At 40.7% G+C, this 23,101-nt stretch overlaps 1 protein-coding gene across 1 annotated transcript; it reads right to left on the bottom strand.

The window, feature by feature from the left end:
• Window positions 1–7,246: 7,246 nt before the first annotated feature.
• LOC148942972 (uncharacterized) lies at window positions 7,247–10,414 on the bottom strand. The gene has a single exon (XM_089102414.1). The coding sequence runs from the start codon at window positions 10,412–10,414 to the stop codon at window positions 7,247–7,249; it is 3,168 nt and encodes a 1,055-aa protein (XP_088958540.1).
• Between the last annotated feature and the right edge of the window lie 12,687 nt (window positions 10,415–23,101).

Here is a 23,101-nt window from a genome sequence, read left to right as displayed (position 1 = left end):
AGTTTTGGTTCTATTTAAATGGATAAAATTGAAAAAGTAAAAATCCTTTTTTTATAATAAATAAAATTTGAATAGTGTAATTTTTATTTTCCTTTCAATACCTGGAAAAGACCTTCACTGCCAGGGGAACGGGCCTGGTAACGTCTGCGGGGAAAGAAGACCCTGTTGAGGGTGAGTCATGTTCAGACACTCGGTTCTTCTAAAATGTCAGAAAAAATCTCTGACATAACAGATTTTATGATATTTCCGAAAAAATTTCTGAAATGTCAGTGATTCTTGTGTCAGTGTTTCAAGTGTTTCTTAGCGTTAGCTAAGGTGTAGGGAACTGATTGGAACACCTTTATAAGCACTAATAAGCAATCCTATGATGTACTGCGGTGTCTGATTATGTTTTAAGCTTTTATTTATAAAAGTTTAGGAGTTTGAAAATTTGAACATGTGTCGAAAAAAGTTGAAAAGAAGATAGGTTGAAAAATTGAAATTAAAAAAAAAATACTCATTTCGCCTTGTGCTTCTGGAATATAGTAGATACCTATGTAGGGAATGATCCGAAGGAGTTATAGAATTTTTGAAAATATATTAGACCGAGAAAAGGTACTTTGAAATCTCCAATGCGTGTCGAACAGGGAATTCTGACATATTTTCAAAAAAGTAGTGAGAACTGGTTCTGGAACTGGTTCTCACTACTTTTTTTCTGATATGTCTGAATCAAGCCCAGATAGTCAATTTTTGGTTGCGTTGCCCAGAGTCCCAGGCAAATGACCCAAAACTAGAGAATTGAAATTTGCTCAGTATCTAGAATATCGCTAGTAGGGCTATCGCACTAAGTGTTTCTAGCCTTATTTACAATGAACTTATTGTTTTTCAGCTCGTTGGGCAGGTGGAACAATTAATTAGTCTCAATTTTTTTTTCGACTCTAGCGAAAAGAAGAGTGAACTTGCAGTTATGGAGTGCACCTAGATAATGAAAGCTAGTTGAATGTAAAAAAAAAATGCTCATTTTTTTTTTTCTCGCCTTGTGCTTCTGGAATATAGTAGATACCTATGTAAGGAATAATCCGAAGGAGTTATAGAATTTTAGAAAATATATTAGAACAAGAGAAAGTGCTTTGAAATCTCCAATGTGTGTCGAACAGGGAATTCTGACATATTTTCAAAAAAGTAGTGAGAACTGGTTCTGAAACTTGCTCTCACTACTTTTTTTCTCATATGTCTGAATACTCTGTTCGACACGCAGAACCAGAAAAAGAACTCAGTAGGGCTATCGCACTAAGTGTTTCTGGCCTTATTTACAATTAACTTATTGCTCTTCAGCTTGTTAGGCAGGTGGAACAATAATTAGACTCAATTTTTTTTCGACTCTAGCGAAAAGAAGAGTGGACTTGCAGTTATGGAGTGCACATAGAAAATGAAGGCTAGTTGAATGTAAAAAAAAAAATGCTCATTTTTTTTTTTTCCGCCTTGTGCTTCTGGAATATAGTAGATACCTATGTAGGGAATCATCCGAAGGAGTTATAGAATTTTAGAAAATATATTAGAACGAGAAAAGGTACTTTGAAATCTCCAATGCGTGTCGAACAGGGAATTCTGACATATTTTCAAAAAAGTAGTGAGAACTGGTTCTGGAACTGGCTCTCACTACTTTTTTTCTCAAATGTCTGAATACTCTGTTCGACACGCAGAACCAGAAAAAGAACTCAGTAGGGCTATCGCACTAAGTGTTTCTGGCCTTATTTACAATGAACTTATTACTTTTCAGCTCGTTGGGCAGGAGGAACAATTAATTAGTCTCAATTTTTTTTTTACTCTAGCGAAAAGAAGAGTGAACTTGCAGTTATGGAGTGCACATAGATACTGAAAGCTTTTTGAATGTAAAAAAAAAAATGCTCATTTTTTTTTTTTCCGCCTTGTGGGTAGTGAATATTGTATATACCAATGCAAGGAATCATCTAACGGATTTATATACTTTTTTAAAATATATTATACCGAGAAAAGGTACATTGAAATCTCTAAGGCGTGTCGAACAGGGAATTCTGAAATATTTTCAAAAAAGTAGTGAGAACTGGTTCTGGAACTGGCTCTCACTACTTTTTTTCTGATATGTCTGAATACTCTGTTCGACACGCAGAACCAGAAAAAGAACTCAGTAGGGCTCACTTGAAATTTGCTCAGTATCTAGAATATCGCTAGTAGGGCTATCGCACTAAGTGTTTCTGGCCTTATTTACGATGAACTTATTGTTTTTCAGCTTCTTGGGCAGGTGGAACAATTAATTAGTCTCAATTTTTTTTTCGACTCGAGCGAAAAGAAGAGTGAACTTGCAGTTATGGAGTGCACATAGATACTGAAAGCTAGTTCAATGTAAAAAAAAAAATGCTCATTTTTTTCCGCCTTGTGCTTCTTGAATATATTAGATACCTATGGAGGGAATCATCCGAAGGAGTTATATAATTTTAGAAAATATATTAGAACGAGAAAAGGTACTTTGAAATCTCCAATGCGTGTCGAACAGGGAATTCTGACATACTTTCAAAAAAGTAGTGAGAACTGGTTCTGAAACTGGTTCTCACTACTTTTTTTCTCATATGTCTGAATACTCTGTTCGACACGCAGAACCAGAAAAAGAACTCAGTAGGGCTCACTTGAAATTTGCTCAGTATCTAGAATATCGCTAGTAGGGCTATTGCAATAAGTGTTTCTGGCCTTATTTACAATTAACTTATTGTTCTTCAGCTTGTTGGGCAGGAGGAACAATTTATTAGACTCAATTTTTTTTTCGACTCTCGCGAAATGAAGAGTGGAATTTCAGTTTTTGATTGCACATATATGTTTAAAGATAGATCAATATAAAAAAAAAAATGCTAATTTTTTTTCCGCAGGTTTATTATTGCAGATTTTATATTCCTAGGTAAGAACTGCTAAGAAGTAGGTTTCTAATTTTATAAAATATAGAATTCCGAGAAAAGGTAATTCGACTTATCAAAGTTTAATTGAAAATAAAATTTTCAGACATACCTTTAAAAAATTATTGAGAGCCGGTTCTGGAACTTGCTCTCACTACTTTTTTTCACATATGTCTGAATACTCTGTTCGACACGCAGAACCAGAAAAAGAACTCAGTAGGGCTCACTTGAAATTTGCTCAGTATCTAGAATATCGCTAGTAGGGCTATTGCAATAAGTGTTTCTAGCCTTATTTACAATGAACTTATTGTTATTCAGCTTGTTTGGCAGGTGGAACAATAATTAGTCTCAATTTTTTTTTCGAATCTAGCGAAAAGAAGATTGGACTTGCAGTTTTGGAGTTCACATAGATATTGAAAGCTATTTCAATGTAAAAAAAAAAAAATGCTCATTTTTTTTTCTCTCGCCGTTTGTTGATGGAATATAGTATATACCTAGGTAGGGAATAATCCGACGGAGTTATATAATTTTAAAAAATATATTGGAACGAGAAAAGGTGCTTTTAAATCTCCAATGCGTGTCGAACAGGGAATTCTGACATATTTTTAAAAAAGTAGTGAGAACTGGTTCTGAAACTGGTTCTCACTACTTTTTTTCTCATATGTCTGAATACTCTGTTTGACACGCAGAACCAGAAAAAGAACTCAGTAGGGCTCACTTGAAATTTGCTCAGTATCTAAAATATCGCCAGTAGGGCTATTGCACTACGTATTTTTGGCATCATTTACAATTAACTTATTGTTTTTCAGCTCGTTGGGCAGGTGGAACACTTAATTAGACTCAATTTTTTTTTCGACCATAGCGAAAAGAATAGTGAACTTGCAGTTATGGAGTGCAACTAGATACTTAAAGCTAATGTGAGACTCTGTCTCACAACTTTATTTTTTAAAACAATAAAAAAGCCCCTTTCATATACGGAATAATTTCTGTTCGTTTTAAGTTTTAATGTCGCTCCTTAATTTCAGTTTAAAAAACTTGTTTTTTTTATATAATTCTCGTACAAGAAACTATATTTTACTTTCAAAAACAATTATTAAAAAATAATTTACATAATTGTTTTATTTTTATATAAACTACTAGAGTATAGTTTAATATTTAATAAATACACGAGTATTTTCAATAATTTTCTCACAAAAAACTATAGTTTAATGGCAAAAAAACTTAGTAAATCAGTTTGATAGAGATGACTCTTGGTCAACACCACCCCCGGGTTCCTGGCTCTAGTCGCATCTTTGTTATAGAGGTTCCCCCAGTAGGTCTCATCCTCTGTTCTAGATGGTATCTGCTCAAGAAGATGGTATCTGCTCAAGGCATCTAGATGGTTCTCAAGGTTCTCAAGGCATCTTCTCTTTCCTCTCTTTTGATTTGCGAGTCATAGTTTCCTCTTCTGTTTTCTCTTTTCTTTCCTATCTTTTGAGCCACTGGTCGATCCACTCTTGTGTGACAAACACAGCCAATTGACTCTTTTTACTTAAATTATTCAGAGGAGAACTACTCATCTCCTAGTGAGATATTATACCCGTTTGACCCTATTAAGAGGAGCGGGGTTATAGGCCTAAACACTCTTTCATATACGTAAGTCTATTTCAATCGATTTTTTAAAATAGAAAAATAAATATGTATTATAAAAGAAAATACGTACTGACCACCGAAGAAAGGCGATATTCTACTAGCGATATTCTACTAGAATATACAGGGTGGGCGGAAAGTAACTCCCTATTTTAAATTACTTATAAATTGTACATAATTTGTTACTGCTTTGTCATATTTTAATGAATAATTCTCTCAAATGGTACAATTTTATTGATAGTTTTGTTTTTGATTTTATATAAAACTGTAACATGGCTCAGCAGTTAAAACATTAGGAGCGATCCCAGCTGGTGTCACGATATGAAGTTTGGAAGAATGGCTGTGTTTCACGTCGGAGACTTTGTCAACCGTCACAACTGCCACTACTGGGCAGAAAAGGATCCTATGATGACAGTTGAAAAACAGCAAAATCGACCCAAAGTAACGGTGTGGTGTGGTATCACCTGAGATCGGGTGGTGCGCCCATTTCTTCTGCGCAACACCATGAATGCTGAACGATACCTTGATATGTTGCGTGATAGAGTCTGGCCAGCTGTCAGCACATGGGAGAACATCGACGAGTTTTCCGGGGCGTTGGTTGGGACGTCATGGTCCGCATGAATGGCCATCCAGGAGCTCGGATTTGACACCATTTGATTGACATCATTATATTTATTTATTCTCAAAAATTAATGTACATTGTTTTATTAATCAAAATAGGGAGTTACTTTCCGCCCACCCTGTATATTAGAACGAGAAAAGGTACTTTGAAATCTCGAATGCTTAAAAATGCTTAAAAGATATCTTAAAAAAATTATGAAGTTTGGCAATCTGTCGTACGAGTTCAATGATGGTGGCGGACTATTCATGGACCAAGTGCCCAAGTGGATCCAAAAACAATAAGAAACTGTCAGGCGAAGCTCATGACCACAGGATCTGTGGTAGATGTTCGCTTAAGTGACATTCACATGGAGTTCGGAGAAATCATGCTGGCTTGGCATGAAGAGTGGCCCCATCTCTTCCGCAACATCCTCTGGACTGATGAGGCTGTGTTTCACGTCGGAGACTTTGTCAACCGTCACAACTGCCACTACTGGGCAGGAAAGGATCCTATGATGACAGTTGAAAAACAGCAAAATCGACCCAAAGTAACGGTGTGGTGTGGTATCACCTCAGATCGGGTTGTGGGCCCATTTCTTCTGCGAAACACCATGAATGCTGAACGATACCTTGATATGTTGCGTGATAGAGTTTGGCCAGCTGTCAGCACATGGGAGAACATCGACGAGTTGATATTTATGCAAGATGGCGCCCCACCACACTTTGCTCTTGTTGTCCGCGAATGGCTGGATGCTCGCTTTCCGGGGCGTTGGTTGGGACGTCGTGGTCCGCATGAATGGCCATCCAGGAGCTCGGATTTGACACCCTGCGACTTTTTTCTTTGGGGTTGGGTAAAGGAAGAAGTCTACCGCTCCAAACCAATGACACTCGAAGAACTGGAGTGCTTAAAAATTAAACTTTGAAATCTCGAATGCTTAAAAATGCTTAAAAGATATATCTTAAAAAAATTATTTTTGAATTATTTTGCTCAGTATCTGGAATATCGCTAGTAGGGCTATCGCACTAAGTGTTTCTAGCCTAATTTGTATATTTGTATATTTCAACACAGTTCAAGCAGTGAAAGAGTTCAAGCAGACTGGTTCAAGCAGTGAAAGAGGACCCTGAGAACAGAAGCATAAAAAGTATACTTCAGCTTTCCTAAAGGGCCGAGACTCCTGCACATTTTCATCATATCTTCAGTAAAAACTTCGAAAGAGGCTCATTCGATAGAAATTTCTAAGTTCTAGTTTACTTTTTAAGAGTCAAAAGTGACTGAAGGGCAACCAACATTCCCTCCCACGCATGTTTTTTCGCCAAACACATCCGATCAGAATTTTGAGCAAGTCATCCTGTTCAGCATAGCGGAAAGGGGGGGGGAAGACGTGTTTGACATTTTTTGTTAAAAAATCCAGTACTATTTACGTGAAGCATTCAGGGAATATTGAGTGTTGAACTAAATGAAAACACACTATGTCCCTATAAGCTGTCAAAAAGGCGTATCTCAGGAATGGCTTATAGTAATTAAGTTGATAATTATTCAGGGGAGAACTACTCATCTCTTAGGGAGATATTCTAACAGGGTGTCCCTATTAATAGCTGAGGGGTTCTAGGCCTAGACACTCTTTCCTATAATTCTGTATCTTTCAATTGATTTATTAAAATAGAAAGCAAATAGATGGTTATAGAGATGACCGCCTTGAAATTTTAATATTAAATAGAAAATACATGTTATTTTCCCATGTTATTTTGTAGTATAACAGCAAATATGGACTGACCGCCTTCAAATTTTAATAGTAAATACTAAATAGAAAATACATGTTATTTTCCCAGCAAAATAAATAGAAATTACAAGTTATGTTCCCAGTAAAATTCCATCAATCTAATTTGATGGAATCAATCTAACTAGCGATATTCTACTAGAATATACGTATATTAGAACGAGAAAAGGTACTTTGAAATCCCGAATGCTTAAAAGATATATCTTAAAAAAATTATTTTTTGAATTATTTTGCTCAGTATCTGGAATATCGCTAGTAGGGCTATCGCACTAAGTGTTTCTAGCCTTATTTGTATATTTATATATTTAAAAAAATAGTTGCCTGGTTCTTTTTCCTTCAGAAAGACGAGTCTTCCGCTGAACTAGGCTCTGCAGCAAATGGTTGGCTGGTGACTTGTTCTCCTGCTGGTGCTCCTTTGATGTATCTGGTCAAGGCATAGGAAAAGCTCTTCTTCTCACTCTTCTGAGAGAGCTTCCTGATGGTTTCCTCGTCTGAGAGAGCTAGTGCAGCGGCCGCTGCACTAGCTTCTGCAGCAGATGGTTGGCTGGTTGATGGTGCTGTTACATCTGCTGCTGCGAGGACTGGTTTTCCCTTTCTTCTTTCTCTCTTCTGTTTCCTTCTCTTCTGTTTCTCTTCTGTTTCCTCTCTATTGAGCAACTGGTTGATCCATTCTTGTGTGAGAGGGGGGGACGAGTCACTGTCTTCTGCTTCAAAGGCCACTCTACTAGCTTCTGCAGCAGATGGTTGGCTGGTTGATGCTGCATCTTCTGCGAGGTATAGTTTTCCCTTTTTTCTTTTCCTCTTCTGCTTTCTGCCGTCATCTTCCACCGTTTCCTTCTCGACGGCTGGAGCTGCAACCTCCGATGCTTCCTCGGATGGGATGTTGGATGGATCTCGTCTCTTTTTCAGCTTTTGTCGCTTTTTCTCTGGAAGCAGGAAGGTCTCATCCTGCCCTTCGCCAAAGTCCCCTGGTCGGACGCCATAATCAAATCTCAATTCTTCCCCGGCTTTGATGTTGCGGGTTGCCACCAAGAACGGTGATTTCACTCCATTAATGTCGATTTGTCTCAGACGAAGATTCGGCTTGTCTTCCTTCGCCTGATGGTTTATGCTGCGCCCGTAGCAAATTTGTTCTGGATGGCACTGACATGTTGGTAGTCGGGCGTCGATGGTAGTCGGGCCGGCCACGAGGAAGTAATTTGCCCCATCTTCCTCTCCCTTGAGACTCCGTATGAGAACCTTTGCATCTGTTGTTTCCATTCGGCGGCCGTGGTACTCGACGACCACTTGATTTTCCCAGAACGGGAGAGTGGTGAAGACGCCGTCTCCAGCTCCTGTAGAAAGACTTTTAGCCTTGGTCAGGCCGACCCAAGTCTGCGTCATCACCGCTTTTACCAAGTGTTCGTCGACTACCGGCTCAGCCGGATATATCCTCGGGCTTATAGCCCTTCGATGAATTGCCTTCACTTGCTCCAAGGTGGGAAAGGTGTTGGAGAAGCCCAGCTTCTTTATTGCTTTCCCCAGACTTTCTGGGGTGATGGAATCAGTTATGTCCGATCCGATTCCCCTTTTCTCTGCTATTGTCTTCAATACTTCTGCGGCACGGACGTGCTTCACTTGCTTCGCATAAAGGTCCTTTACCGACTTGATCATGGATGGGTCGGTAATATCGGGGTTGGTGGCTCTTACCATTTTTAGAGTGATTGTTTTAAGTCCCGGTGAAGAGCTCACTGGATAAGCTTCGAGCACCTTTTTCACCGCCTCATTGACCATCCTTTTGCGTGTGACATCGTCGATCTGAGGAGCGGCCTTTGTTTGAATGTCGTCAGTTACCTTAATGTTTGGGTCCAATGAGATTCCTGTTGCCCGTTCAGTTGTTCCTTGTATGCACAGTCGAGCTTTTGCTACCCTTTCGAAATGCTCTTGTTGGTAGTGGTTCTTTGCTGTCTTGGCTGAATGACACATGTAGTCAAGCATCATCTCCTTCTCCCTCGTCGTCGCTTCTTCATCACGGTCGTTTATGGTTACAATTAAATGTCTGACGCTGATTTGATTTGGCACTTTGACAACTTTCCCGTCTTCCGTCTTCCGTATCCCGTCTGTAAATATTTTCTCCAGAAAGCGTCGGGCCGTCTGGGAACCAGTTTCAATCCTCTTTCCACGCTCGTTCAGGAGAAAGTTTGATGGACTGGTCTCTCCATGGTTTACCAGTGAGGGGCGAACGAATTGCAGATATTGATTGCAGATCTTCTCCTCGCGTTCGTCCAATGCCACTCCTGCAGCCTTAATGGAGGCGGTCTTATGTTGTTCCACCAGCACAATGTAGAATTTCCCCTCTTCAAGCATTACCTCTCTTCTCTGGATGAACTCCTCCACCTTCATATTTGGGGCAACGCCAGACCGGTGGCCATAGAGATATGAAATAAAATAACACACATAGGCCGTCAGGAGACCTCTGTCGTCGGCAATGAGACGGTTTTTGTTAAGTCGTTGGAGTACTGGCTCCATGAAGATCTCGACCCCTTTTTTCATTGTCCTAAAGTCTTCTGTGTTGAAGTTTATCGGGTCGAAGTTCCTCTCTCGCTCGCGCTTTCTCTTATTGATAGTGGCAAGTGCAGAATTCCGTTGGTCGAGGTGGTTGAGGGCACCATGGACGGCGGTAAGGGTGTCCTTTTCCATCTTGCATGGGCCATCGATCCCGCGGCTGGCGATGTAATTCAGGAACCGCTGATATGCCTGAACATACTTTGATCGAGTGCTTGGCTGCATTCCTATCTCGAAACAGATGTCAAAAAATTGCTCTGCCCGGACGGCAGACTGCAAATTGGAATATTTGTATGTTGTCCCCTCGAGCACAAAAAACACAATTTTTTGTGCGCAGCCAAGAGGATTTTTGAACTGTTTGCTGGCACGATACTCAATGTTTCCAAACCTGCCGTACCAAGCCGAGAAATTTTCCATTAATTTCACTCCTTCTTTCATGGCCTCACGCTCCTCGGGCCTACATTTTACGAGGCTGTACTCTTGGTACAGCCCTTTCTTTGACATCTCCATTCTCAGGTTGTTCTTAAAATTCCATTTCTTGGCTGGGCGAGCGTACTGGTGTTCTTCCATTTCACTTTCTGGTCGCTGGTCACTTTCATCTTCAGTTGAAGGCTCCGAGTTGCCTGACTCCGAGCCAGGATCGTACTGGGATCCTTCTGAGTCTGAACTCAGATCTTGAACGTCCGGCGAATCCACTATCGCAGTGGACCGGCTTGCCCTAACAGGTGTTTTTTGTGTGCTTCGTGCGATCTGCTTTGGAGGCACAGTGAGTCCGATGTCGGCGGAAGCTGCTGGCACTGCTGCTGGCACTGCTGCTGGCACTGCTGCTGGCACTGCTGCTGGCACTGCTGCTGGCACTGCTGCTGGCACTGCTGCTGGCACTGCTGCTGGCGCTGCAGACTCTGATGGTTTCTTTTGTAGCAGGATGTCTTTTAGATGTTTGTCTTTAACATCCGTCATGTCGAAGAAGACGCCGGTTAGGTCACACACTGTTGTGGAGACTGGGTGGATCGGCCCTGCCGCTCTTCTCACCTTGATTATCTAGAGTCCAGATTGAGATTTATTTTATTTAGTGTTTTTCTCCATAATATTTTGAGAAATCTGAAATCTATCTATTCTAGGTGCCAAATTTAAGTTGTTTCCTTCCGGATAGATAAATCACTTGAGTCTCAGCTAAGTACGTTTATGATCGAGGTAGTCACATTATTTTAGACATATCTGGCAGGTAGTAAAGATATAAAGACCTGACTAATTTAATTTTCCAGAGGCTGTTTTGGGTTAAAGCTGGGTTGTTAGGGACGTACTTGATGGGGCTAATTCGATACTAACGGCCGTACTAGCGGCTAAAGTCGATAGCCTGTCCACTGTTGATTGAAGGTTTGCGAAATCTTCAAGGTTTGTTTGTCTTAGGGGATGTCCAGGGACAAGAAGGGTCATCAGGAGGTGGTCAGTTTCGGTCGGAGTGGTTGGATGTCCAGGGAAAAGCAGGGTCGTCAGGGTTTGGTCAGTTTCGGTAGGATTGGTGGGATGTCCAGGTACAAGTAGGGTCGTCTGGGTTTGGTCAGTTTCGGTTGGTTCGGTTAGTTTCTTATCCATGACTGTTGGCATTCTAAAAAAGCAAAGAAGCTTAGTTAGATTTAGGCTGTTAAAAATCAAACTTTAATAACGGGGGGGGGGGGGGATGACCGGGTGAGAGCCCCTAAATCTGAACAAATATATAAAGGGTAGGGAAAATTCAATATAATTAAAAAATAAGTAACTGATTAGTCATTATTTTTCGATCCAATCCGTACAGTCAACAAATATCGACTGACCGCATTCAAATTTTAATTATTGATTAAACTCAGCATTGCTCATCGAATGAGCCTTTGTAGACTTACATTGGATGCTTGGCTCGCTCGATACATGTTATGTATCGAGAAACTCTTAAATCAAGAATCTCTTGATTTAACTTTAAAATCAAGAAATTATAAAACATTGTGTAGTGGTACAAGGTGCAGAGTCAACAAATATGGACTGACCGCCTTAAACTAGGGACTTTGCTGCAGGAGAAGTTATTATTGATAAAGTATGAATTAAAAAAATAGGTCCATTTTATTTATTTATGCACTATTTATATTTCCCGCTGTATCAAAAAATATGGAGTGACCACTTTCAAATTTTATTATCAGATTAAGCTTAGCATTGCGCATTGAATGAGATCTTGTAGACTTAGATTGAATGCTTGGTTTGCTAGATACCTGTTATTTTCCCAGCAAAATTCTGAAAAAATCTTGAAATTATCAGGCATTATGTTGCGGTACAAAGTGTACAGTCAACAAATATGGAATGACCGACTTCTAATTTTATTAATTAATTAAATTCAGCATTGCGAATCATATGAGCTCTTTTACAATTACATTGAAAAATTTAATTTGTAGTATAACAGAAAATATGGACCGACCCCATTCAAACTTTAATAGTTGATTAGACAAAGAACTGTGCATCGATTGAGCCCTTTTAGATTTACATTGGATGCTTGGTTCGCCAGATACATGTTATTTCCCAGGGTAAAAGATTGCAAATAAAATAAGAACTATGGGGGCTAGAACATTCTAATAAAAACAGTCGGATAGCCAGTATTTGGTTAAGTCGGCTAGTTAAGTTTTAAAATTATCAAGCTTAAACTTCAAGCGAAATTTTGCAATTTCCAGTCCCAGTTCCAGCCAACTATTTACGCAGTATTTCAATAGAATATGTAATAGCAAGATTGCAAATAAAATAAGAACGAGTAGGGATAGAACATTCTAATAAAAACTGTCGGATAGCCCGTATTTGGTTAAGTCGGCTAGTTAAGTTTGAAAATTATCAAGCTGAAACTTCAAGCGAAATTTTGCAATTTCCAGTCCCAGTTCCGCAATATTTACGCAATATTTCAATAGAATATATAATAGCGAGATTGCAAATAAAATGAGAACTGTGGGGGCTAGAACATTCTAATAAAAACAGTCGGATAGCCCGGATTTGGTTAAGTCGGCTAGTTTCAATAGAATATGTAATTCAGCCAGCCACGAGAGCGATAAGTGAGATTGCAAATAAAATGAAAACGGGGGGGGGGGGGGGGCGAGAACATTCTAATAAAAACAGTCAGATAGCCCAACTTTGGTTAAGTCAGCTAGTTAAGTTTGAAAATTATCAAGTCGAAACTTCCAGCGAAATTTTGCAATTTCCAGTCCAAGGGATCCAAAGGCCACTAGTGCGGTCTTAGGGGCCCAAAAAGCATCCCCGCTATCACAGGGCACCTAAAAGCCCTAGAGTGGTCCCAGGGCAGCCAAAAGCAGTCCCTGGGGTGCCTAGAGCGGTTCGAGGGTCCTCCAGAGTGCCCTAAAAACGTCCAGCGCGGCAATACAGCCGACTATTAAACAGTCGGATAGGCCGAATATCTACGCAATATTTCAATAGAATATATAATAGCGAGATTGCAAATAAAATGAGAACTGTGGGGGCTAGAACATTCTAATAAAAAACAGTCGGATAGCCCGTATTTGGTTGAGTCTGCTAGTTAAAGTTGAAATTTATCAAGCTGAAACTTCCAGCGAAATTTTGCAATTTCCAGTCCCAGTTCCGCAATATTTATGCAATATTTCAATAGAATATGTATTAGCGAGATTGCAAATAAAATGAGAACTGTGGGGGCTAGAACATTCTAATAAAAACAGTCGGATAGCCCGTATTTCGTTAAGTCGGCTAGTTAAGTTTGAAAATTATCAAGCTTAAACTTCCAGTGAAATTTTGCAATTTCCAGTCCCAGTTCCTGCCAACTATTTACGCAATATTTCAATAGAACATGTAATAGCGAGATTGCAAATAAAATAAGAACGAGTAGGGATAGAACATTCTAATAAAAACTGTCGGATAGCCCGTATTTGGTTAAGTCGGCTAATTAGGTTTGAAAATTATCAAGCTGAAACTTCCAGCGAAATTTTGCAATTTCCAGTCCCAGTTCCGCAATATCTACGCACTATTTCAATAGAATATATAATAGCGAGATTGCAAATAAAATGAGAACTGTGGGGGCTAGAACATTCTAATAAAAACAGTCGGATAGCCCGTATTTGGTTGAGTCTGCTAGTTAAAGTTTATTTATCAAGCTGAAACTTCCAGCGAAATTTTGCAATTTCCAGTCCCAGTTCCGCAATATTTATGCAATATTTCAATAGAATATGTATTAGCGAGATTGCAAATAAAATGAGAACTGTGGGGGCTAGAACATTCTAATAAAAACAGTCGGATAGCCCGTATTTCGTTAAGTCGGCTAGTTAAGTTTGAAAATTATCAAGCTTAAACTTCCAGCGAAATTTTGCAATTTCCAGTCCCAGTTCCTGCCAACTATTTACGCAATATTTAGTGCGGTCTTAGGGACCCAAAAAGCATCCCCGCTATCACAGGGCACCCAAAAGCCCTAGAGTGGTCCCAGGGCAGCCAAAATCAGTCCCTGGGGTGCCTAGAGCGGTTCGAGGGTCCTCCAGAGTGCCCTAAAAACGTCCAGCGTGTCAATACAGCCGACTATTAAACAGTTGGATAGGCCGAATATCTACGCAATATTTCAATAGAATATATAATAGCGAGATTGCAAATAAAATGAGAACTGTGGGGGCTAGATTATTCTAATAAAAATAGTCGGATAGCCCGTATTTGGTTGAGTCTGCTAGTTAAAGTTGAAATTTATCAAGCTGAAACTTCCAGTGAAATTTTGCAATTTCCAGTCCCAGTTCCGCAATATTTATGCAATATTTCAATAGAATATGTATTAGCGAGATTGCAAATAAAATGAGAACTGTGGGGGCTAGAACATTCTAATAAAAACAGTCGGATAGCCCCTATTTCGTTAAGTCGGCTAGTTACGTTTGAAAATTATCAAGCTTAAACTTCCAGCGAAATTATTATTTATATTGCCCGCTGTATAACAAAAAATATGGAGTGACCAATTTCAATTTTTATTAGCAGATTTAACTTAGCATTGCTCATCGAATTAGCCCTTGTTATTTGACAGTTAATAAGATGTTCTATATATATTAGGTTTGCTAGATACCTGAGATTGTTACATAAAAAGCATGAAAAAAATATTTAAAGTCTATGAAAATATTGATTTTTACAGGGTGTACAATACACAAATATGGAAGGAAATCTTTCTGATTATTAGAGTTAATTTAACTCAACATTGCGCATCGAATGAGCTCTTGTACAATTACATTGAAAAATTTAATGTGTAGTATAACAGAAAATAAGGACTGACCCCTTTAAAATTTTAAAAATTGATTATGAAAAGAATTGCGCATCGAATTATCTCTTTTAGATTTACATTGGATGCTTGGTTCGCCAGATACATGTTTTTTCCCAGGGTAAAAGATTGCAAATAAAATAAGAACTATGGGGGCTAGAACATTCTAATAAAAACAGTCGGATAGCCAGTATTTGGTTAAGTCGGCTAGTTAAGTTTTAAAATTATCAAGCTTAAACTTCAAGCGAAATTTTGCAATTTCCAGTCCCAGTTCCAGCCAACTATTTACGCAGTATTTCAATAGAATATGTAATAGCAAGATTGCAAATAAAATAAGAACGAGTAGGGATAGAACATTCTAATAAAAACAGTCGGATAGCCCGTATTTGGTTAAGTCGGCTAGTTAAGTTTGAAAATTATCAAGCTGAAACTTCCAGCGAAATTTTGCAATTTCCAGTCCCAGTTCCGCAATATTTACGCAATATTACAATAGAATATATAATAGCGAGATTGCAAATAAAATGAGAACTGTGGGGGCTATAACATTCTAATAAAAACAGTCGGATAGCCCGGATTTGGTTAAGTCGGCTAGTTTCAATAGAATATGTAATTCAGCCAGCCACGAGAGCCCAGGAGCGCTACAGGGACTGCTGGGGCTACAGTGAGGGTCCAGGAGCATTCAAGGATGGCCAGGGGGCTAAAGGGACGTGCCAGGAGAGCCCAGGAGCGCTACAGGGACTGCAGGGGCTGCAGTGAGGGTCCAGGGAGGGAGACACTTAGAAAAGTTTTACTGACCGCCGCAAAATTGTATTAAAATTGAAAAATGTTTAAAAGTAGACTTCTACCTAAACTAGTTACTACTTTTAGTCCGATATTTTTATATCGGGTTTAGGTATTTCATTCTTGCGACTAGTTTTTTTGCACGGTAGTTATAACTTAAATTTTGATAATATGTGTAATGTTAATTCAATAAATTTAAATTAACGTTCTACAATTAAAAAATATCACAAACGATAATCTTTTTAATTAACCTAGACTGGGGATACCTACTTATCACCTAGTGAGATATTCTAACAGGGTGTCCTTATTAATAGCTGAGGTGTTCTAGGCCTAAACACTCTGTAATATAAGTATTTATCGGTAAATTTATTTATTAAAAGAGACTAATTAAATTTGTATTATAACAGAAAATACTTATTTACCGCATTCAATTTTTAATAGAATATACATTTTATAACAACATGTTATTCTTTCTTATAACAGCACATATGTACTGACTGCCTTCAAATTTTAATAGTAAATAGTAAATAGATGTTATTTTCCCAGCAAAATCCCATCAATCTAATTTTCATAGAGCTCCCCAGGTACTAAATAGTCATTTAAAATAGTCTTACCTTTCAAAGAGTAAAAATCGAATAGAACCACCATGTTCAAAAATTCACCTTATATAGTCAAACAATTAAGTCAAGAAATTAACCTGACCTAGTTAAGGTAACCTAGTAGAAAGTTTGAATTTCCAATCTGACCTATTTACTCAATATTTCCATAGAATATGTAATAGCGAGATTGAAAATAAAATGAAACCGGAAGGGGGGGGGGGTGGCTAGAAAATGCTAAAAAAAATCTACGAAAAGCCCGGCTGTAGGTAAGTTGGCGCGCTAAGTTTTAAAATTATCAAGCTGAAAATTATCAAGCTAGGGCAGCCAAAAGCAGTCCCTGGGGTGACTAGAGCGCTTCGAGGGTCCTCCAGAGTGCCCTAAAAACGTCCAGCGTGGCACTACAGTCCCAGAGCAGCCAAAAGCAGTACATGGGGTGTCTAGAGCGTTTCGAGGGTCCTCCAGAGTGCCCTAAACACGGCCAGCGCTGCAATACAGCTTACTATTTACGCAATATTTCAATGGAATATGTAATAGCGAGATTGCAAATAATATGAGAACGGAGGGTGCTAGAACACTCTAATAAAAACAGTCGGATAGCCCGTATTTGGTTGAGTCTGCTCGTTAAAGTTGAAAATTATCAAGCTGAAACTTCAAGCGAAATTTTGCAATTTCCAGCCGACTATTTAAGCAATGTTTCACTAGACTTTCAAAAAAAAAATGCTCATTTTTTTTTCTCGCCTTGTGCTTCTGGAATATAGTAGATACCTATGTAGCATGGGCACCCATATGGGGGGGGGGGGGCGGGGGGGGCTCTGGCCCCCCTAGAACATTCTAATAAAAACATTCAGATAGCCCGTATTTGGTTAAGTCAGCTAGTTAAGTTTGAAAATATCAAGCTGAAAATTATCAAGCTAGGGCAGCCAAAAGCAGTCCCTGGGGTGCCTTGAGCGGTTCGAGGGTCCTCCAGAGTGCCCTAAAAACGTCCAGCGAGGCAATACAGTCCCAGAGCAGCCAAAAGAAGTCCCTGGGGTGTCTAGAGCGATTCGTGGGTCCTCCAGAGTGCCCTAAAAACGTCCAGCGCGGAAATACTGCTGACTATTTACGCAATATTTCAATGGAATATGTAATAGCGAGATTGCAAATAAAATAAGAACGGAGGGTGCTAGAACATTCTAATAAAAAAAGTCGGATAGCCCGTATTTGGTTGAGTCTGCTAGTTAAAGTTGAAAATTATCAAGCTGAAACTTCAAGCGAAATTTTGCAATTTCCAGCCGACTATTTAAGCAATGTTTCACTAGACTTTCAAAAAAAAAATGCTCATTTTTTTTTCTCGCCTGGTGCTTCTGGACTATAGTAGATACCTATGTAGCATGGGCGCCCATATGTGGGGGGGGGGGGCAGGGGGGCTCTTGCCCCCCTGAGAACAGTCTAATAAAAACAGTCAGATAGCCCGTATTTGGTTAAGTCAGCTAGTTAAGTTTGAAAATATCAAGCTTAAAATTATCAAGCTAGGGCAGCCAAAAGCAGTCCCTGGGGTGCCTAGAGCGGTTCGAGGGTCCTCCAGAGTGCCCTCAAAACGTCCAGCGTTGCAATACAGTCCAAGAGCAGCCAAAAGCAGTCCCTGGGGTGTCTAGAGCGATTCGAGGGTCCTCCAGAGTGCCCTAAAAACGTCCAGCGCGGCAATACTGCTGACTATTTACGCAATATTTCAATGGAATATGTAATAGCGAGATTGCAAATAAAATGAGAACGGAAGGGGGCTAGAACACTCTAATAAAAACAGTCTGATAGCCCGTATTTGGTTGAGTCTGCTAGTTAAAGTTGAAAATTATCAAGCTGAAACTTCAAGCGAAATTTTGCAATTTCCAGCCGACTATTTAAGCAATGTTTCACTAGACTTTCAAAAAAAAAAAGCTCATTTTTTTTTCTCGCCTTGTGCTTCTGGAATATAGTAGATACCTATGTAGCATGGGCGCCCATATGGGGGGGGGGCTCTTGCCCCCCCTAGAACATTCGAATAAAAACAGTCAGATAGCCCGTATTTGGTTACAGTCGGATAGCCCGTATTTGGTTGAGTCTGCTAGTTAAAGTTGAAATTTATCAAGCTGAAACTTCCAGCGAAATTTTGCATTTTCCAGTCCCAGTTCCGCAATATTTATGCAATATTTCAATAGAATTTGTATTAGCGAGATTGCAAATAAAATGAGAACTGTGGGGGCTAGAACATTCTAATAAAAACAGTCGGATAGCCCGTATTTCGTTAAGTCGGCTAGTTAAGTTTGAAAATTATCAAGCTTAAACTTCCAGCGAAATTTTGCAATTTCCAGTCCCAGTTCCTGCCAACTATTTACGCAATATTTAGTGCGGTCTTAGGGACCCAAAAAGCATCCTCGCTATCACAGGGAACCCAAAAGCCCTAGAGTGGTCCCAGGGCAGCCAAAATCAGCCCTGGGGTGCCTAGAGCGGTTCGAGGGTCCTCCAGAGTGCCCTAAAAACGTCCAATACAGCCGTGGCAATACAGCGTGGCAATACAGCCGACATTGTAAATAAGGCCAGAAACACTCAGTGCGATAGCCCTACTGAGTTCTTTTTCTGGTTCTGCGTGTCGAACAGAGTATTCAGACATATGAGAAAAAAAGTAGTGAGAGCCAGTTTCAGAACCAGTTCTCACTACTTTTTTGAAAATATTTCAGAATTCCCTGTTCGACACGCAGTGGAGATTTCAAAGTACCTTTTCTTGTTCTAATATATTTTCTAAAATTCTATAACTCCTTCGGATGATTCCCTACATAGGTATCTACTATATTCCAGAAGCACAAGGCGGAAAAAAATGAGCATTTTTTTTTTTTACATTGAACTAGCGGCACCCAAAAGCCCTAGAGTGGTCCCAGGGCAGCCAAAATCAGTCCTTGGGGTGCCTAGAGCGGTTCGAGGGTCCTCCAGAGTGCCCTAAAAACGTCCAGCGTGGCAATACAGCCGACTATTAAACAGTCGGATAGGCCGAATATCTACGCAATATTTCAATAGAATATATAATAGCGAGATTGCAAATAAAATAAGAACGAGTAGGGATAGAACATTCTAATAAAAACTGTCGGATAGCCCGTATTTGGTTAAGTCGGCTAATTAAGTTTGAAAATTATCAAGCTGAAACTTCCAGCGAAATTTTGCAATTTCCAGTCCCAGTTCCGCAATATCTACGCACTATTTCAATAGAATATATAATAGCGAGATTGCAAATAAAATGAGAACTGTGTGGGCTAGAACATTCTAATAAAAACAGTCGGATAGCCCGTATTTGGTTGAGTCTGCTAGTTAAAGTTGAAATTTATCAAGCTGAAACTTCCAGCGAAATTTTGCAATTTCCAGTCCCAGTTCCGCAATATATATGCAATATTTCAATAGAATATGTATTAGCGAGATTGCAAATAAAATGAGAACTGTGGGGGCTAGAACATTCTAATAAAAACAGTCGGATAGCCCGTATTTCGTTAAGTCGGCTAGTTAAGTTTGAAAATTATCAAGCTTAAACTTCCAGCGAAATTTTGCAATTTCCAGTCCCAGTTCCTGCCAACTATTTACGCAATATTTAGTGCGGTCTTAGGGACCCAAAAAGCATCCCCGCTATCACAGGGCACCCAAAAGCCCTAGAGTGGTCCCAGGGCAGCCAAAATCAGTCCCTGGGGTGCCTAGAGCGGTTCGAGGGTCCTCCAGAGTGCCCTAAAAACGTCCAGCGTGGCAATACAGCCGACTATTAAACAGTTGGATATGCCGAATATCTACGCAATATTTCAATAGAATATATAATAGCGAGATTGCAAATAAAATGAGAACTGTGGGGGCTAGATTATTCTAATAAAAACAGTCGGATAGCCCGTATTTGGTTGAGTCTGCTAGTTAAAGTTGAAATTTATCAAGCTGAAACTTCCAGTGAAATTTTGCAATTTCCAGTCCCAGTTCCGCAATATTTATGCAATATTTCAATAGAATATGTATTAGCGAGATTGCAAATAAAATGAGAACTGTGGGGGCTAGAACATTCTAATAAAAACAGTCGGATAGCCCCTATTTCGTTAAGTCGGCTAGTTACGTTTGAAAATTATCAAGCTTAAACTTCCAGCGAAATTTTGCAATTTCCAGTGCAAGGGATCCAAAGGCCACTAGTGCGGTCTTAGGGACCCAAAAAGCATCCCCGCTATCACAGGGCACCCAAAAGCCCTAGAGTGGTCCCAGGGCAACCAAAATCAGTCCCTGGGGTGCCTAGAGTGGTTCGAGGGTCCTCCAGAGTGCCCTAAAAACGTCCAGCGTGGCAATACAGCCGACTATTAAACAGTCGGATAGCCCGAATGTCTACGCAATATTTCAATAGAATATATAATAGCGAGATTGCAAATAAAATGAGAACTGTGGGGGCTAGAACATTCTAATAAAAACAGTCGGATAGCCCGTATTTGGTTGAGTCTGCTAGTTAAAGTTGAAATTTATCAAGCTGAAACTTCCAGCGAAATTTTGCAATTTCCAATCCCAGTTCCGCAATATTTATGCAATATTTCAATAGAATATGTATTAGCGAGATTGCAAATAAAATGAGAACTGTGGGGGCTAGAACATTCTAATAAAAACAGTCGGATAGCCCGTATTTGGTTAAGTCGGCTAGTTAAGTTTGAAAATTATCAAGCTTAAACTTCCAGCGAAATTTTGCAATTTCCAGTGCAAGGGATCCAAAGGCCACTAGTGCGGTCTTAGGGACCCAAAAAGCATCCCCGCTATCACAGGGCACCCAAAAGCCCTAGAGTGGTCCCAGGGCAACCAAAATCAGTCCCTGGGGTGCCTAGAGCGGTTCGAGGGTCCTCCAGAGTGCCCTAAAAACGTCCAGCGTGGCAATACAGCCGACTATTTACGCAATATTTCAATAGAATATGTAATAGCGAGATTGCAAATAAAATGAGAACGGAGGGGGCTAGAACATTCTAATAAAAACAGTCGGATAGCCCGTATTTGGTTGAGTCTGCTAGTTAAAGTTGAAATTTATCAAGCTGAAACTTCCAGCGAAATTTTGCAATTTCCAGTCCCAGTTCTGGCGACGTGTCTTTCAAATGTCTGCCTTATCAACGGTCGAGGGGATTCGCAGCGCCTACCCTGGGTTCAAATGGGAACTGTGACTAGGGTGTAGAGTACGGAGACTGAGCCAGCGACCCTGCGACAAACGAACATTAATGCCTCCTGCATGACCCTGCAACCCACCCAGGACGGTGAGGGCGTGGAGACCCTTACCGCGGAAGTACACTTCCGAGGCCCTGTGCGTGGACTGAGTATACTTTATATCCTTGAACGAGGATCCATTGGAGGTATCGTGTGTGTACGTCATCTGAGGTAACTCAAAATCATCGAGCGACTATTTCATTTGCTGCTGTAAAAATGCTCTGAGGTGGTGATGGGACTCGGTAATGTGGTGCCAACTCTCTGATTTCACTGCCAAGATCTGTAAAGTCAGTTGATAGGTAGTTGTTCACTGCTAAGGGTGTTCGTTGTTGCAGAGACGATTACAGCGACCTCAGGAGATTGAAACCAGAATGAGATCCACTACTTACAATAACATAAGTGACTTATTTACTAGGGTCGCGGACTGAGTCTTGTTGTGGTATTGACGGTATGTACGGCTTCTATTAGACAGTAATTTTCAGACTTAATTCTATTCGAGTGGTTAAAGTCTTGGAACATCGAACGACGACCAACTTAGAAAGAATTTGCAAAGAATTTTTTAAGTAATCCATAACGAAACTTAGAGGTTCGAAGGCGATCAGATCCAGCCCTAGTTCTAACCATAAACGATGCCAACCAGCGATCCGCGGACGTTACTTGAATGACTTCGCGGGCAGCTTCCGGGAAACCAAAGTGTTTGGGGTCCGGGGGACGTATGGTTGCACAGAAGAACCTTACAGGCCGTGACGGAAGGTCACCACACGGAGTTGATCCTGCGTAAGAATTCGACACACCAATGGACCAATCACCAATCAAGGACACTGGACTGAGTGACCGAGGTAGATCTAGGGCTGGAGTCATGTGGTGGGTGTGACTGGAAGGGCTGAGGGGGTTTATTAATGTTTAGTTTTGCTTAATATATATAAATATAAAATATACATCTAAATATAATAATGATCCGCTTTGGTGATATCTAGTAAGATATAGGCACGTGGAATCTATCTCGAGGATAGTGAGCACAAACAGGACTGTGATGCCCGTAGATGTCCTGGGCCGCACGCGCGCTACACTGGAAGAATCAGCGCGTCCTCCCTTCAGCGCGAAATTTTGCAATTTCCAGTCCCAGGGATCCAAAAGGCCCCTAGTGCGGTCTTAGGGGCCCAAAAAGCATCCCCGCGATCACAGGGCACCCAAAAGCCCTAGAGTGGTCCCAGGGCACCCAAAAGCAGTCCCTGGGGTGCCTAGAGCGGTTCGAGGGTCCTCCAGAGTGCCCTAAAAACGTCCAGCGCGGCAATACAGCCGACTATTTACGCAATATTTCAATAGAATATGTAATAGCGAGGGCTGCAGGGAGCAGCCCTGCAGCCCTGCAGCCCTGCAGCCCTGCAGGGCTGCAGGGAGGGTCCAGGAGTATTCGAGGATGGCCAGCGGGCTAAAGGGGCGTGCCAGGAGAGCCCAGGAGCGCTCCCGGGCGAGCAGAGCAGATCTCCAGGGACTGCAGGTTGTTCAGTTATGGGCCAGGTATGGTCCAGGAGCATTCCAGGGCGTGCCAGGAGAGCAAAGGAGCTCTACAGGTACTCCTCGGGCTGCACTGAGGGTCCAGGCACAGACCAGGAGCGCTCCCGGTACTGGTCTGGGTTCAGTGAGGGGCCCTTGCGAGACCCGTAGAGATCGATGGACAGCTGTGGCATCCCGGATTGTGCTGTATCATTACAGGGCGTGCCAGGAGAGACCTGGTTTTCTCCATGGACTTCAGTGGCGGAACTTAGGGAACAAGGAGCGCCCAGCAGCGCGACACGGAGTGGT

Source organism: Artemia sp. Qi Xiang Cuo, chromosome 16 (genome assembly GCF_049724085.1).
Source record: "Artemia sp. Qi Xiang Cuo chromosome 16, ASM4972408v1, whole genome shotgun sequence".
Lineage (NCBI taxonomy): Eukaryota > Metazoa > Arthropoda > Branchiopoda > Anostraca > Artemiidae > Artemia > Artemia sp. Qi Xiang Cuo.
The sequence above is the reverse complement of the archived record's forward strand: the minus strand, read 5'-3'. Positions and strand labels throughout refer to the sequence as shown.

Bases quoted from the DNA above. Each gene is read 5' to 3' on its own strand.
- LOC148942972 (XM_089102414.1), bottom strand. From the start codon at position 10,414: ATGACGGATGTTAAAGACAAACATCTAAAAGACATCCTGCTACAAAAG.